This window comes from Poecilia mexicana, unplaced genomic scaffold, assembly GCF_051168715.1.
Source record: "Poecilia mexicana isolate PSO_F unplaced genomic scaffold, ASM5116871v1 scaffold_12, whole genome shotgun sequence".
Classification (NCBI taxonomy): Eukaryota; Metazoa; Chordata; class Actinopteri; order Cyprinodontiformes; family Poeciliidae; genus Poecilia; species Poecilia mexicana.
Window position 1 is genome coordinate 9,222,730 of NW_028263381.1, and position 17,750 is coordinate 9,240,479.

At 38.6% G+C, this 17,750-nt stretch overlaps 2 protein-coding genes across 2 annotated transcripts in view; both read right to left on the reverse strand.

Annotated features, from left to right (window-relative positions):
• Positions 1-4,890: 4,890 nt before the first annotated feature.
• kcmf1 (potassium channel modulatory factor 1) lies at positions 4,891-14,797 on the reverse strand. Its single transcript, XM_014979202.2, has 7 exons — positions 14,605-14,797; positions 12,395-12,562; positions 12,134-12,273; positions 9,896-9,997; positions 9,577-9,760; positions 7,714-8,008; positions 4,891-6,487 (listed from the first exon to the last, which is right to left on the reverse strand). Exons 1-7 carry the CDS (start codon positions 14,618-14,620, stop codon positions 6,223-6,225), a joined length of 1,170 nt encoding a protein of 389 aa, XP_014834688.2. The 5' UTR covers positions 14,621-14,797; the 3' UTR covers positions 4,891-6,222.
• Positions 14,798-16,104: 1,307 nt separating this feature from the next.
• Positions 16,105-17,750, reverse strand: part of itga1 (integrin, alpha 1) — a 48,539-nt gene continuing 46,893 nt past the window's right edge. Inside the window, exon 30 of the mRNA XM_014979170.2 lies at positions 16,105-17,742. Within this exon, the coding sequence (XP_014834656.2) occupies positions 17,686-17,742 (57 nt within the window). The 3' untranslated portion in view covers positions 16,105-17,685. The remainder of the gene's footprint in view (positions 17,743-17,750) is intronic.

Genomic DNA, 17,750 nt, shown 5'->3' on the forward strand with positions numbered 1-17,750 from the left:
CTTTACATGCGAAACAATTTATTTCCAGGAAACTGCGCAAGATTCTTCCACCTGTGTTGTGGATGCTGCTGCTCCTCCAGAGCATCTTTTCTGATTTATGGCTGGGTCACACGTTAAAAGCTTAGGAGTGTGATTTTTTTCTTTATTTCAATATGCTGCTTTAAACCAGCTCACAGCTTTAACTCTGACCCGTCCAGTGTGTTTGTTGGCCTTCACGATTCTGTTCAACAACAGCCGGATTTTGTGCCGAGGGTAAATTACGCAACAACCGGGTCTTTTTACGAATCAGTTGAGCACTGAAGAGAATTGGCTGCATGAGATTTTATTTAGAGGCATTTGTGCAAATTTGTGCCACACTTTTTAGATTTGTGAAAATCTGAAAAGATCACATCTCTTCCACTTTTACAATTGTGCACTACCTTGTGTTGGTCTGTCACACAGAATACTATTATTATTATTTGAAGTCCGTTGTAGGCCCAAGGGGTGTGAAATAAAATGCTGCCGGACCACAGCGGAAAGAGTAAATCAGCAGCTGACTGGGCTTAACGTACCGCTATTGTGCTTTCATCTGCACCCTAGCATCAAACTAACCATTATGTGGTTTTTTTTTTTTTATATATGTAAATGAGTCAGACAATTAGTTTTGTTTGTCAGGTGCAGTTTGTAGCATTTTTGTAACCCTCCCACGCCGTCAACGCCCCAAAATGCACAACCCAAGCAGCCACCCTCTACCACTGAACACCCTTTGTCTCAACCCCAGCTGTAACCTTCAGCCTGGCTGAGCTGAAGCAAAGTGTAAACCTGAGGAAAAATAAGCTTTTTTTTTTTTTTTTTCTGTGCATCTCACTTATGTTTTTTTTTTTTTTTTACACACTGTCCTGTATAATATAGTCTTGTGTGGGCTGTATATAAACTGCTGTCCATCCTGTACAGTTCTGATAACTGTCTATATGAATAGTAGGCTACGTTTAATAGTATAATCTGTCCCAAGCAGCTACGTCAGAAACTATGTGACACCTATCGAAGACAATGTGTTACGGGCCACCGGCAATACGTACTAAATGTAAATAATGATTTTATTTGTGCGCCATCGTACGATTTCCTCGTGCTCGTTCATGATACCAGTGAGAATACAATCCTCCTCCCTTTTCGGCGACTTTTGATCTGCAGAGGACGTTGTTTGAACAATGTGCTTTATTTTTCTCTCTGAAAAGGAGAATAAAAAAAAAAAACAAAAAAAAAAACAATTTCCTCTTTTCCTCTCCACTGTGATGGGGAGCTCATACAGAGGCTATCTGGGAGGCTGCCTGACTGCAGGAGGAGCACAGACTCTGCACACACACACCCAGATTTCTCCTCGCCAGCAGGCGTCCCAGTTGATGCGTGGCCGGGTCGGGGTCTGAAGAGCTCCTTCTGCCCGACCCCCCCGCCACTCGGACCACCTCTGACTGACTGTAGCCTATTTTGATCCTCTTTCAGATGAATAACTGTGACTTTGCATCATGAATAGTATATTATTTTGAATGTAATCTAGAAGGGTGGGGATCTTTTTTGAATGTAATCTATCTTAGGGGTGGTGTCAACGATTTTTTTTTTTTTTGTAAATATATGGTAAAAAAAAGAAAAAAAGACGATGAAGATAAATTTTACTTATGAATACAGTGAGCGTGTGTTCATGTTTGTTGGTGTGATTGTGTGTGTATTTGCACATAAAATTGAATGCATGTGTGAATGCGTGTGCGTGTGTGTGTGTGTGGTGTGCTCCTGGCAGATTTGAACCTGCTTTAATCAGCCAGTTCTATCAATCAATTCAATGCTTTGTGCATCATGTGAGTAGCTTATCCACAATTACTGGAAATGTTCCTTGTGATACTGTGCATTTAATAAAGGTGGTATGTCTTACAATAAGCTCTGCGTCCTTCATCAAGGATTGTTTGAGGGGTGCTACTCAGAAAAAAGTTATTTTTAAGACTTTTTTTTTTTTTAAGTTATCACATCACTGCCAGCTTGTGTGTGTGGATTCTAAACAGTGTAAAGCTCACAGTGGGCTTCTTATTAAGGAAATCTACCCAGTGATGAGACATATGGGAGCTTTTGCATGCTTTCAAATAAATTTCAAATCAAGCACAGCCATTTTCAAGTCATTTTCCTTCCCAGCTTAGCCCCATGTTAGTGTTGGTTTGAATGTAGTTTCAAATAAGAATTAATATTTAATGTTTTTTTTTTTGTCCAACATTTCCATGAACAGTTAATTTAAGTTGGCTGGTTTTCTTGGACCTGGCTTTTGAGCACGGTCCAAAATTTCCCAATGGGAATCACGGAGAGGCCGTTCCAGACGACGAACGTTAGCTTGCTTTGTCATCCGTTTTGAGTTGTGTTTGGTATCAGTACCCTGCCAGAACAACCACTTGTGTCAGACCTTTAGCTTCCTATAGCTGTTGATTGGTGCAGTTGTCATTATTCCATCCACTTTGTGCAAACTGCCACTCGCAGTGAAGCAAAAAAGAAATGTGGAGCAAACCTCCAAGCGGGTGCACAGTGGGAGAAGGCCCATATTGGCTTATCGGTGAGGATCGGTCACACACAGGCTTTTAATGGGTGCAGCAAAACTGTTGGTGAAGCACAGCATAAAGTAAGTCAAGAGAGACCTCTACAGAATCATTCAAATCACGACGTTAGCATTACCCAGAAAATCCCTTTTTAGAAGTCACCTGGTCACAAAATGCTTCCCATGAGCCTCTTCTCTCCATTCTGTGCTTTATTTAAATATTTTGGCTCAAATCCACCTAAACATTTTTTCCCCATTTCAGGTGGTGTTTTACATTACTGACCCTGCAGCTCCACCTAAATCCCGCGCACTGAGGAACCACAGTCTCCCCTCAAGGTGAAACTCAATCTGTGTTGTTTTTTGGTGCTGGGCTCTTACGAAGTGCCAGCTGCCCCAAGTTATCATGAAAGTTATCCAGCAGACACCATTTGTTTCTAACAATAACCATAGAGGAGTGACACGGACAGTTGGTTCACAGGCCCTCACACACAAGGACAAAACAGCGACTGGATCCTGTAGTTTCATGCAGGCGTCCCTTTGGTTTAAGATTGTTTAGTTTGGGCCAAATGAATTGAGAGGTCCAATTATTTTTTTCGTCAATATTTTAAAACTTTTCCAGCTTCGGTTTATATATATATATATATATATATATATATATATATATATATATATATATATATATATATATGCATTTTCAGTACTTTTTGAACATCTTTCAACAAGATTTGAAGATAATATCACAGGAAGAGAACGCAAACAAAACCAAATTGGGGACATTTTGAGTCATTTAGAGATTGATGCACTTGTCATATTTAAGGAGTTCTGGAATGAATACTATTTTTTTCCTGAAAAACGGAGGACTTGGAAGTGCACATTTCTTGAAGAAACAAAAATAAGCCCTAAGCAGTTAAGAACTGCTTAGTTCTTAAATAAACTAAGATTAATATAGCTATAATACATCTATTACATCTATTTACCAATTTACCAAGAACTATATATGCATTTAGGGGAATTTAGAAAAGCTCCCCTGTTGCTGGATTGACGTTCAAGACAAACCAAAATGATGGTGACAGTTTGTGAAAGATGAGTAAAAATGTCAAAATGTTTTGATCATATTTGGAAAAGTTGGTATTTGGCCGAGCTGGGACATGTTTTTGCACTCAACGTTTGCAGACATTTCGCGTAGAGAAGTGGCCCCGGCATCGCTGCTGCCTAAAAGCGTGCAATGAGTTTTTGCCAGAATCATGCAGGTGCATCTCAGCACAATATTAGCGAACAGCTTTTAGTAACTCCGCTCATGAATCGACACTTGTGTGGATTCATTAAGCACAGTCGTGTGCTTTTAAGTGTTTGTTTTGGTGATTGTAGTGTTCATTTCATTTAATTACAGAAATAAAATACTAAATAAAATGTGATTACAAAAGGATTTCAGCAGAGAAATGTTAATCCTTGGGAATAATCCTGGCTTGAGTTGTATTGACAGGTGTTGATAACGCCAAGAAAGATGGAGTTGCTACAGAGCAGGGCTGTTTTTTTTTTTGAGCGCTGAATGCAAGCGTGTTAATGGAAAATTGAGTGGAAGGAAAGCCACAGAGAAAAACGTAAACGAAGAGAATTTGTATGTAAATGTGTCGAGACATTTGTTGTGAATTGGCGCTTAAATACAGAAAATGATTTAAATTCAAGGGCCACAACAAACAGATGTGCAACCAAAATGGGCAACAACCATTACAAATATTTTCATAATGCCATTCCTGAACTAGAGATGACGTCAGAATCACCTTACCCAAGGAGAAAAAAAGAAGGGCTGATCTGTGGTCAAAAGCTTTACTTTTCAGAGTAAGTAAAATTTTGCATTTGGTTTCGGCGTCAACTCTGGAGACGAAGAATCAAAGGTGTTTGAGATCCTGTGTGAAGTTTCCACAGTCAGCAAAAGATTCGACAAGCCACTTCAGCTGCTGGAGTCGGTCCGCTGCGTTTCATCATGTTCAAAATAACAATAAAAAGCTATCTACCCATTTCAATCTGTGCGTTTTACATCTGTGCACTCTTTTTCTTTTCAATTACTGAAATAAGTGTTTTCAATTCTATCCAAGTCTAAATTATAAATTAACGTTTATAACTATATAAGGCCTAAATGGCACAAGCTGTGATTTACCATACTGTTACAAAAAAAAAAAAAGATCTTTTGATCTTTGAGCGACAAGCATTTGAAATACATAACTATTCATTTTCAAAATAGTGGTATCTGAAAAGCTAATAAGACCATCCCCTAAGTTCAGGAATTTTACCAAATTACTTTTAACGAAACGAATATGAAAAAAGACAATGTGCAAAAGAACGGAGGTTTTCACTTCCATCAAAAGATGTGTGCCATATTTATTGTAATCTAAATTTACATTTAAAAAAAAGTCTGCCCATGTCATAGAATCATTATGAAAGTTAACGCAAAAAAAAAAGAAGAAAGAAATTAATGTACATTTCTTTACAGAGGGTAAAAGTAGAGGCATGAAGGTGGCATGATCCGTGTCAAGGCTCAAACAAATCATAAAAACAGGTATAAATAAATAGAAAGTGCTAGCTTTAACCAGAAAACAAACAAAAAAAGAGTTGAGTTATGGAGGAGGGAGGAAGAAAAAAAGAAATGAAGCTCCAGCGAAAGTCAAACAAGCCTTTGAAAGCATGTGGTGTGACACGAGCAGAGCGGAGGAGCACCGGATCAAGTCGTCCATAAATTAAAACCTCTACTGTGCTTTAAAATCTTCAAACTAAAGATTAACACCTAGAGAGGCAAAGCTCCTTTCTTACATTCTTGGCTTTCGCATCTGTAGCCGTAATACAGAAAAGTCAAACTGGATTCTCAAATCGCGGCGTTTTCTTCAGATCCCAGTAGTTTCTCCGTTTCAAAATACTCGATGGAAAAAAAACAACAAAAAAACAATAAAAAAAACCCTAACAAGACAGTCAAGATGCTGATGTCTGCCAGTCAGTCGGTATGCTACGTAAGCTATATTCGATGTAACCGTTTGCAAGAATCGAAAGCTTTGGGATACCTTTAAAGAAAACCAAAAAAGTACAAAATTTCAATTGTGGGGGGGGTCATCAAAGGTCATGCACGCTGCAAATAACTGCATGCGGTAAGTTATGGTAACCCATCCAAGCACTTTTTATTTATTAATGATCATTAAACACACACAGCAGCTTCATCGGAGGGGGCTTGTGTTCTTATGACTTCTGAATGTGGAGTATTTATATGGAGGGCCCTTCACATGGCACAGGAAGCAAAGCTGCCTGCAGAACTTACCTGATAAAGAAAAGTTAAGTGGATTGATTATCAACTTCATATATATTTTATATATATATATATATTTATATTCATATAAATCTCTTCTCTTGCTTCCTTCCCCATATGAACATTTTATTCCAATTGATCTCTTTTAGTTTTGTTTACAATGTAACAAGTTACGGTGACGGGCCTTAAGTTACAATCACCAAAAACAAACTGAGGAGATAGAAAGGAGAGAAGGAGAGAGAGAGAGAGACAGGGAGATGGAGAGAGAGAGAGAGAGAGAGAGGAAAGGAGGAGGGCGGGACCGGGGATGACCGCCCTTGTCTGCTGCCCCATTCACTGACAGTTGCAGCACAGAGGACACAGTCTGCTTGATGCTCGGACATCAAAGAGGAGGCGGCGGAGGCTCCCTCCCCGAAGAGCTGTTCTCTCGGAGCTGGAGGTTCTCCAGCGCCACGTCTAAAGGCATGATGTCCACGCAGCCCATGGCTCCGAAGTCGGCGAAGTCTCGGCGCTCGTCCTCGTCGGAGGAGGAGCTCTCCTCGTGCATCAGTGTCGACAGCAGCAGCTCCTGGACGAACAAGCTGCGGTCGGCTCGCTCTCCTTCTAGGAACTGGCGCTCCGCTTCGGACATCTTGGGTTCATTCAAGCTGGAAGACAAAAAGAAAAAAAAAAGAAAAAAGATGAATGTTTTTAAGCTATTTAGGACTGAAACGATTAATCTGATTAATTGTGGTTGTTGGAATAGTCATCAGCTGATTTAGTAATCAAATAATTATTAACTGGAGTAGATTCTGAAGCTTGCCATTTGTTAAAAGAACATACTCGGAGCAATAATTATGCCAAAACAGTACAAAAAATATGTAAATATAGCCAAGTGGTTCAAATTCTATAAATCAACAGATCAGCTCTACACTGTGTTGATGCCAAATCAGGCAGAAAGAGCCGAACTTTTCACATCTTAATGTTAAAAGTATTTTTGTAGTCGTAGATGGATCCTTTGCCACAAATCATCAACACTAAAGGAGCGTCGTGTTATTAGAGTTTAGGTAAAAATTATGTCTTTTTCTCATTTATAAAACATTTATTTATTTGCATTTTTACACATTTCTAATGTTGTATAAAAGTTCAAGTAATTAAATGCAGAAAGCTGCAGAAAGTGACAATTTCTTCAGATTTATAACCGACTAATCATTGGAATAACCAAAAGAATATTGATAGCTACAATAATCGGTAGCTTCAGCACTAAAGTTATTAATTCAGCACGCGTGTTAGTTTACTGCAAGGCTGAGATGTTTTGCAAAAAAAAAAGTTACTTTATGCACGACATTTGATCATGTGAAAGATATATATTAATCCCCGACTATTTGAGATCACACGTCTTCTTCTCTCTCTGTTTAATAAGCAGGTCTAAACATCTCTGAATCTAGGTTCAGCCTAAGCTCCAGAGCCATACAAAAACATTCACAACCCATAAACTTTTTCACATTTTGATCCATTAAAGTCACATAGTTCAATGTTGTTCCCCATCATTAATGCGACAAACGTTCACAAAGTCGCAAATTACTGAGAAGTTAAACAATTTGTAACGTGGCAGAAGATGCTCTGCCAGATGAGACCGAAACTGAACTTTTAGGCCTACACCACTTTCCCAGTGATACATGGCAGCATCATGCTGTGGGCATTATTATCAGTTGCTGGAAAGACGTATGGAGCTAAATACTGTACAAGCTGAAAATGGAGGTTTAGGTCCACACTAAAGTCCAACAGAGAATCCTATACGCTGTTTTGGTCACGTAAAATCACAAGAAAACACACAACAGTTCAACGGTCACGTTTACCACTGGGACACGTGTGATGAACTGGCCCCACTCACCGTGCTAATAGAAACTGGGAGCTTTGGGAGGAGGAAGCGGGATTGCTATCGCCCACGGCGCTGGTGTTGGCGTTGGACGAGTTAGGCGGGGGGATAGAGTTGCCTGTGTTGCCGGGGTTGTTGCCACGTCGAGTTGCGTGGCGGCCTGCCTCTACCTGCTGCCGGGCTGCCTGCGCCTGCTGTCTCTCCAGCTGCAGCTGCATCTGGAGCTGCTGCAGCTGGGAGGCCGAGGGGCCCGACGAGTTTATCTGGCCCCCAGCAGCCCGCCGCACGCCGGACAGCTGAGACAACAACTCTGCAGGAGACACAAGGCAACTTTTGGTTCGTTCCTTTAAAGAGTTAATTTTTGGATGAGTTTGTTAAAGTGGTGTTCAGATAATACACTGCCAAAAAAACATAAAAAATACACAAAATCCAGCAGCTAAGTATTTTTGAATTGGTTTCTAGTGCAAATATCTTGGTTTTGTCTTATTTGAAGTGTGCAAACTTTCAAGTAACTTTTTAAAGAAGAAAAGGGAGCTTGTTTTAAGTAAGTCATTTCTTAATATTAATAAAAACATACAGGTTATAAGTATGTTTCTAAGCTAATGAATCACGTTTTTCCCATATTGTAAGTTAAAATGTCTTGCTCCACTGGCAGATTAATTTACATTTAACTAGTAATTTTTCAACAATACTAAGAAATCTCTACCTTAATCCAAGCTGCTATATCTTGCTGAAAAGTTACCTGTAAGCTTGTACACTTTTAATAAGACAAAACTAAGATGTTTGCACAAGAAACTAAACCAAAATTTCTTGGTAAGATTTTTTGCAGTGTAGGTGTTTACATTTAGTGCCGTGCTTGTGTGCGACTTTTTTAAAAGCAAGTTCTTTATTTGCTAAATGATGTAAAAAGGAACTAGAAATTATTTAGGTACAAAAAGGCAGCTTACTCAGAAATTATTCCGTTTTATTTAAATTAAATCAAATTTTCTTGCACTTATGAGATAGCTAAGCTGAATCTATAGAACATATAAAAAAGTTAAACAGTTGGAGTTTTTTTCAAAATATTTCTGCACCAAAAAGGTGATTCCCAAAGAGCTACGAGAGGAAAATACGATAAATAATCTCAGTGGTGATGAATCTCATAAATGTTTAAGTCCTAGTAAAAGTTTGTAATTTGGTCAACAAATAGGAGCCATCTTAATATCAGGTGTAATGATTACAGTACAAGCTGGTTTCATTCAAAACCCGAAGTGGCCAAACAAAGGAAAGATATTGCCTGGGTTCTTTTTGCTGTGCAGGAGCAAATATTGTGAATCACAGAGACATTCCTAGTAATAATCCACTTTTTCAGCAGCAATCCACATTTAGAAGTCATTCTATCAGGTTTAATGTGGCAACTCAGTGGTATCGATACGATCGCACCCCAGATGGACAGTAGTTTATCAAACAGAGGGATTCCTGCACATTCCTGATGTCAAAATGTCACATCTCCTCCAGAGCTGCCAACCCTCTAACACAAATTTAATAAATAAATTTATAAATAATAATAAGAAGAAACTTTTCTAATAATTTATAGCAGATGTTTCTAAAGTGATCATCCGTTTTGAAATAAAACGTGTGTATGGCGGTATGCTCTGAAAATACCATTAGTTTTTAAACTTGAACACTTGAAGCAACCCTGATTTTTGTATTTTGCAGTTAAACCTGTTTGAAATCGTCCCACTTTAAGTTTTGTCAAACTTTGCTAACTTTTGTTACTGTAGAATATAAACTATCAATGCAGAGCCCTGTTTAATGTACATATCCATGTTTTTAAGACCAACTTTTCTGCTCGTCAGGGACGCCAACACAAGACAAAGCACTGCGTATGAGGCTCACCTGCGATTGGGTCCATTGTCTCTCTGTTACTGGGGGTGTAAGTGGAGCTCTGTGATGAGGAGGACGAGAGCCCCCCTGTGGAGCCGCTAGTAAAGTGCATATTTGTCCGTCGAGCTCTGGGGCCGCCGATTCCTCGCCCTGGGTGGAACATCCTGCGTACGTGGCGAACGCTACTGGACTCGTCGTAAACGGGGGGGAGGAACGTTAAGGTGAAACCATGACCGTGTACAACGTAAACGTGAATCACTTTAAATCAGTGTAACGAACAAGCCAAAAGACAGCAATTTCCCATGAGAACAAAGAAAAAAAAAAAGGATATTAAATCTCTTGGCGCTCTGTGCTCAAGGGTGAGGTGAGCCGTAAAGTCGTCCGTCACGTGGTTCGGATCGCCTCCTGGCAAGGCAGCGCAGATTGGACAGATCTGAAGAGAGAGCAAGTGGACGAGTTCTGTTAGAGACATCGTAGGACTTTGGATGTAACAGTGCAAGCAGCTCTGCATGCTAAATTTCAATTACTGAACAATAGTGACGTCATCTGGGTACAAAAATGCAACAAAGACCAAATTAGATCATTGCAGGCAGTTTTTCCATCCGACGACAACAGAACATCTGAGCGCCCGCTTTAAACTGATGGGCCCAGTAAACTTTAACCTTTGAATATCAACAACCTAACAATTGATGCAGCAACAGTATATAAAAGCATGCTTGTCTGACTATGCTGATTTCAAATAACTATGTTAAAAAAAGGATCATCTGATTATGTGTGTGTCCATAAATAGGACAGAAACTAGGAGGTAGCAAAACAATATTTCTTTAAAACACAAAAAGGATTTTTACAGACTCTCCTGATTGTGTGTTTTTTCTTTGGAACTAAACTGTACTGAACTTCTGTCTCCACCAAAGTCACTCGTTACGTGCAATTCCACTTTGGGCTTCCTAAACCAAGACTATTACGTAGATAACTCCCACCAGTTTTAACTCAGATGATCTTTGCAGTAATCCCCAAGACTTTCAATAATTGAAGCCTGGCAGATGTGCATCTCAGGGAGACAAACCACTTCTGCAGCAGCAGCTGAAGTGAGGACAGTGTGTCTGCTCCCTCAAACTTAAAAATAAATGAATATTTGAGGAGTTGTGACTAATTTAATCTGTACCACACCACGTAAACACACAAAAGAAATATTTCAACCAATTCAAATCTCTTTAAGAGAAAGATTTAAGGGGTGTTTTTTATGCAGGATTTGTGTCGACGCCAAAAGCCAAACTTTATGCATTTCCACAAGGAGTGGCAGATTTAATCACGTATTTAAACTCAAACTCAATGACTGTTGTGTTGCCAAACAACAGAGAACATATTTTTTGAGTAATACATGTTTCCAGTAGATATGAATCACAAAGAAGGGAAGGTAGATGACTAAAACCAAATGGTGGTGAATATTTAACTAGTAAGAAATGCTTGGGCCCAAATGAGAGGTTTCACCTCCCTGTCTGGGTAGATTTCAACATTTTGGGAAAATGTCTTCTTTAAAACTACTCCAGAAAACAACACTGGTTCCTGAGAGGCCTGGTTCCTGCAGTGGAAACGCCTCTTTGTTAGCGCAAATAGGAAGCTGGACGAAAGTCATGGTCCATTTCCAGCTCCCACATCGAAACGTTGACCAAGTAACACTTCAGGCACACTATGCCTCCAAAGAGCAACAAGCGTTACACACAGAACCATCTTTAAAAGGACTGATACATCCGACTACATGAGACATCGGATGTTCTACATACATGACCTGGATATCTCCATACATGATCTCATTCCTTTAAAAATGAATGTCTGCAGTGTTTCTAAAACCAGTAGCTAACTGATCAGTCAGATCTCAGACATTATAAATAGTTCATGTGTAACAAACACTGTCCATCATAAAGACAATGAAGTCTGGGGGGGGGGGGGGAGGGAGTGTTGATGTGGGTCTTTAACTGATCCACTCTCTTTTCTCACTAATTTGCAATACAAAAAAAACAACTGCTTGTCTAAGTATCATCTCTGCCTCTCTCCACACTAGATGATTAATTCATTCAAACAACCAAATGACAGATTTACGGAATAAGACTGTCAGGACAAGTTTAAGGCGGCATAATTTATCATTAATTATAACTGAAGTATAAAATACTAAAACCTGCAAATAATTCAACAGGTTTCCGATACTCTTGTGTTCCTTTCCCCTACTATTGCAAACCAGGAAAATACTGAAACCAGATAACTTTTCCAAAACGAGTAGGGAACGTCGCAATGCTGAAAAAATACCAGGCGGAAGAAATGAACTGAAATATTTGCAAAAAACATTTGACGTAAAGAAAAAATAAATAAAACTGAAACTCTTAAGACTCTTAAGGGAGGTTTAAGGACTATTTAAAAAAAATGATGATTCAAATAAAAAGACTGTCTCATTGAAAAAGAAAAGGAGAAAGCGACGCAGCTCTAGATGTCTGAAAGACATTTCAGCCGGACGACGGCAGCGTTGATGCTCGACCTGTTGGGCGAAAGAAAAAAAGCCCCACAGGACACTCACCACCTCTGTGGACGTCTCCGAATGCTCTGCGGTGACGTGCTCCTGTAAGGACGTCTCCGTGAAGCCCATCTTACCACAATAAGGACATGTGAACGACTGAGGTTGTTCCACCGAAAAGGTGTCTCCTCCGTAATACAAATCTGCAAAAAAAGAAAAAAGAAACATTAATAAAAACACCTGTTAGTGACAGCCAGAGGAGTAAAGATATTAAATCGGCACGGACTCGATCGGATGCTCAAGTTTCCCTCGCTAGGGGCTTACCATAGTCTACTCTGGTTAATATACACTGCATGGGGTGCTCTGTGGTGTGTCGTGTTGTGGTGGCCCCGCTCTCGTAGCACGATGCACACAGGTCGTAGTCGTAGCAAATTAGACACTTAAACCTCCGTCCTCTAAAGTTGCCCTTTAAACATGCATCACAGCTCACACCTGAAAAAGGGAAAACACAGAGAGGAGTTCAGGAGAGGATGGGCTACTCACTGCTGTCAAAGGGTATCAGAGCCTTCAAAGTTTGTCGGCAGTTTTAAGTCCATTTAATGAAACACTGGTCAGTAAAAGTGCTCAGGTCAATGCACTTCCAGTCAGCTGGCTGAAAGGAGGCCGTTTCTTGTCCTAAACAGAAACTAATTTGGCTGCTTGAACAGAATCGCTGCAAGGTTTAGAAACTTTAGCGTCGAATTTAAGATCTGTACAAATTCCAAAGGATAACTTTACTTTTACTTTCCTTACTTTACATCTTAAGCAAGTTGTGAGTTAACTTTAACTTAAGTTAGACACAACTGTCAAATTAAATGTGCGCGTTTCTGTTCTGGCATGTGTAGCCAGTACTTTTGAACCTACATGATGCAACTTTAGTCTCATTTTACAGCACAGAGTTACTGATAAAGGGTTCTAGCTGACTAATGAAGTTCAGTTTTTTTCCCCTACAAGTTCATGGAGAACCTGTAAAAGTTTCCCAGGCTTGTAATGTTGCTACGGCCTGAAGAAAAACACAAACCAGAGCTACACGTCACAGAAAGCAATAATACCACCAAGTTATTTCTCAAAAACATCATTATCTATAAGTAATTTAAGGCCCAGTACGGAAAATATGGAGAAAGGCAGAACTTTTTTTCAAAGTGTAAAACAAAAATCTTCAAGAATTTTGAAGATATTGCAAGAAATTGTTGGAAATACGTTTAGTCCATATAATTCTCCAGGCATGACAGTCTTAAAAATACAAATGATTAAGGATAACTACAAGACTGACTATTGGACCAAGTGGTCCGACTATCAACTTCTTATTCAGGAAAAATAGAATATTATTTAAAAATAAGCACTTAAAAACTGCTCTTGATGTTTTTAATCCATCTTTTACTTAAATAGACATTAAACAAAATAACTTAGTTACAAAAAAAAATCTAACAGTTGTAATTTCCGTAGTGTTAAAACTTGTTACACTTTCTGTTTCTACATAAAATACAATGAAATTAACAGATTTTACTGAGGCATTACACACACATTTCATTGGAGAGTCAGAAAATGCCTTATTTGGCCAGCATGTGATGTAAACAACTATTAAGTGTATTTCCTGTGACTGGTGAAATATTTCAGAAAGACTGCAAATGATTTAAAAGGGGATCTTACTTTTGTTTTCGCACTGACCCCATCAAACACAATTCCACGATCAGGTTTACTTGGAGAATAAATGATAAGTTTGGTAGTTAAATAGCATTGCGACACCACACCTTTTCAGATCAGCATGGAAGATTCGTACAGACCAGAAAAAAATATGCTCATAATTCATAGTTTGTTCAATGTAAGACAACTGTGATCAAAACTTTAGGAGGAAAATATTTGAATGCTCGTCGACTAAACTGTACAACCTTAAAAGGTGACTCATTAGTGATTCCACAGAAAAGAAAAACTCCGCGAACTCCAGACGAAAACACTGTAACTTATATCTGAATAGACTGGTTCATGATCAGAGGCCTCAGAGTTTCTGTCTTTTAGTGACAGTGCACTTACATACAACATTAACATAGTAGTTTCGGGTCTTGTGAACACGTAGGATAAATACTATAACAGTTTTTAATGCGTGTGTTGGTATAAAACTGATTTACGAGAGTGTAAGTACTTTGAAGTCCTAACCAAACCAAAGGCTTCTGATAGTCGCATAGATTAGCCTACTCGCTAGCCCGGCTAATATAAGGTAATGTAGCACCTAGCCGCGGCTAGCTGCTAACTGCTGCTGTCTCATTGCGAACAGGTTGAGCGAGGTTACAACAGATACTTTTACATGACAGGCACATGACCACCAGCGCTGCTGACAGCAAATATAAAAAGTCTAGGGACAAGCTTGGAAGCCCGCCAAGAAAAGCGCAACTACCCCTCCTAACACGAAAAAGCCCTGAGCGAAGCTAGTCATGGAGCTAGCCGATCAGGTAAAGTAGTCCCCATCCCGGGCGCTGAGGATCCGTTTATTAACTCACCCTCATGTCGGGACATCCTACAAACAGCGACACAGCCCCTCCTCGGGCTCCCCAGCGCGTTCAGCGAGGAACGATACAGTTTTTGTGACTCTTAGCTGGTAAACCACTCCAACCTCGTCTCTTTTCCGAGCAAGATGGATCCCCAGCAGCTTACAGTTTGTTCTGCTTCCCGTCCCAGAGTGTCACTTTATGGCCGAATGTTGCGAAGGGTGGACACCAGGGGGCGCTCTTTGATACTTGCGCAATAAGAATCACTTAGCCCCGGGCTTTGACTTGCAGAATCATACTTTACTTTAACAAAATGCAACGCAGAAGTTTGTTGCTTGTTTTGTTATTTAAAAAGCGTTTGTTTCTAATGTGCATCAATAAAAAACGAAAATTAAGGAGAAGCTGTGTAGTCAGATAACCGCTAACAGAAAGTATGGTTTAGGAATTCGCATAGCAATTTTTTGGAATACTAAAACACAATAATATATGAAGAAGCTCATATTTGTTTCTATTAAGTATTAATAAGATTCAGATCAATACATTTAAACATAATGGAAAATCTATTTCAGTAATGCAATTGGAAGGTTTGCATAATGGCTCAACAGAAAGAACCGTGGAACGTCATAGTTGTGCTGACTTTGAACTTGATAAATCAGTGAAGCTGCATTTGATCAATCAATATTTTATTTATTCTTTACCCATCTTCTGGTGTCAAAACCAACACCAAAAAGATCATATGACTCAAAGTCACACAGGAACAACTTGGATCCCATGCTATTTTAACTCTTCCTCCAGACCCTATTTTGACCCCACTTTTTTTTTTTTCAGCATACTTTACAATAATATGCTCAGATTCAGACCGCTGTCAACAGCTGGCTTCTTTAGCAAGAACCTTTTAGCTTCAGCTGGAAAACCGTCAACTCATCAAACCTACAAATGACTAAGAAGGACATAGGATGCGGATAGCATGACATTTCATCTTTATTGAATTTTTTTTATGTAATATTCTTACTTTCTTGGAAACTGAATTTTAGATTTTCAAATCCATAACTCATAGCTATCCAAAATAACAGAAATAAACACTTGAAATAGATCATATATACTGAATTAATAAAAATAAGTTACCTTTTGATCCTGCTTTTATTTATTAAGATGTGACTGAACTGTTCTGTTTTTTCATTACTTTGTAAAACCTAATGTTTAGTCAACATCAGTTATACAATTTAGTTCTTAGGATTATCAACCCTGTTATAGTTAACAGAAAAATTAACATATTTCCAGTTTCCATCTATGTAAAACATGACAAAGCAGCAAATTCTGCAATAATGAGTAAATAACTGATTAAATTTTTGTTCAGATTTTGATGTGTTCATCAATGAATTACCAGAATTGGTTATTCGCATTTAACAACTTATGTTGTTTTCTAACAAACTAATTATTATTATTTTTTAAAAGATAGACATCATCACAAGTAAACTTCCAGAAGAATTAAGGACCACTGTTCAAAATATGTTGAATAAAGAAAAAAATCTTTATTTAGTAGATATTTTTCTGACGATTTTTGTGCTAATGACGACATACATACAGTCTGACAAACCAGTGCATTACAATGAAGACTTCACAGCAGTACAGAAAGCTGGCCATGAGCTCACAACTTTCACTTTGTGCCTTTCGCTCCACCCTGTTGCATAAACCAGACGTGGCCATACATTCTGAGTAACATACAATTTAAAACCTGTGCTTCATGTGTCTACTGTGGAGGGTGAGAGCCGCTGCGTATAAAAATATTCGAAAGCTATCTTTTCTTGCCCTTAACATTATTCTTTACACCTAATGGGTTGAGGGAGTAGGAAAAGGGTGAACAACCTGACTGAACAAAGTATTATGTACCCCACTGTGGAGTGAGTGAGCCACAGTGTGCTAATACATGCAGTTGAGAAGGAGCTTTAAAATAATAATAAAAAAAATGGTTCATAGGCAAACATTTCTTCCAAATTTAGAAAATATCATCTATTCTGCAATAAAAATGACAAATAAGTTTGAAATACAATTTTCCATCAAATAAGCCAAACTGCTTGATAAAAAACATTAACCTCTATCTATGTTTAAGCAGATGATGGTATCAAATTTATTTATTTTTATCAAAATATAACCTTATTTACATATGTGCATAGAATCTAAAGCCAGATGGCTTTTTTTTATGTGTCCAAAGCAAACATCATCTTTTATCGTTCTTTTAGCACCTGAGCAAAATCTCCTGTCACTCAAAACATTAAATAAAATGCAAAATAATTCTGTACATTTTACAGCTTTACATCCATTACTTCTTCTATTTACAGTACACTCAGAGATTTGAATTAGGGAAGGCTCTCCTGGTGATAATTACACTTAATTACTGGAGCTAACTGAAAAATAAAAGATGTGCCATGATATTTAGCTACACTGACGTAACAACAAAATGCTATAGGAATGCTTAAAAAATACAGTGTCTCATAAAATTCATCAAGCAAACATGTTTGAAAATGGGACTCAGAGCTTATGTGAAAATAAAATGAATATAGACTCATTTTTTTCTTTTTCATCTTTTGGTGTTTTCATCGTTTTCCTTTTTGGTGTATTAGGTAACTTTGGATTTTTATGGAGAAAAACCTGAGTACTTTTTTTTCACTAAAACTTTAGTGAAGCCATCAGAGATTAGAATCGACCTGTAGCAACAACAACGAAAATAAAAACAAAACAAAACAAAACTATTAAATAAAATGATGCTACTTTATCAACAACCTGGTAAAAAAACAAACAAACAAAAAAAACATAAGTGAAATCAGAAAGCAAATGCGTCACATTTACAGTGATTTACAGTCAGTGTCTTTGGCTCCTCTGTGGTCCCCACTAGGAGCCCAAATATCACAACCAGCTGCTTCAAGCAGCACTGAGAAGAGCTTGAGAGATTTTTCCATCACTATGCGACACATGACAATGTAGGAAATACTGATGATGACTCTATTTTTTTTTTCCTGATAGTCCATATGCCACCGCTCTGAGGTGTCTTTGGGTTCTCTTAAAGCGCAGCTTCGCTGAGGTGGTCCGAACACCTCAATCAGACATCTCTTCCTTTGAATAGTCCATGGTTTTTCTCTTAAAGAAGCCAAGCTGCAGAA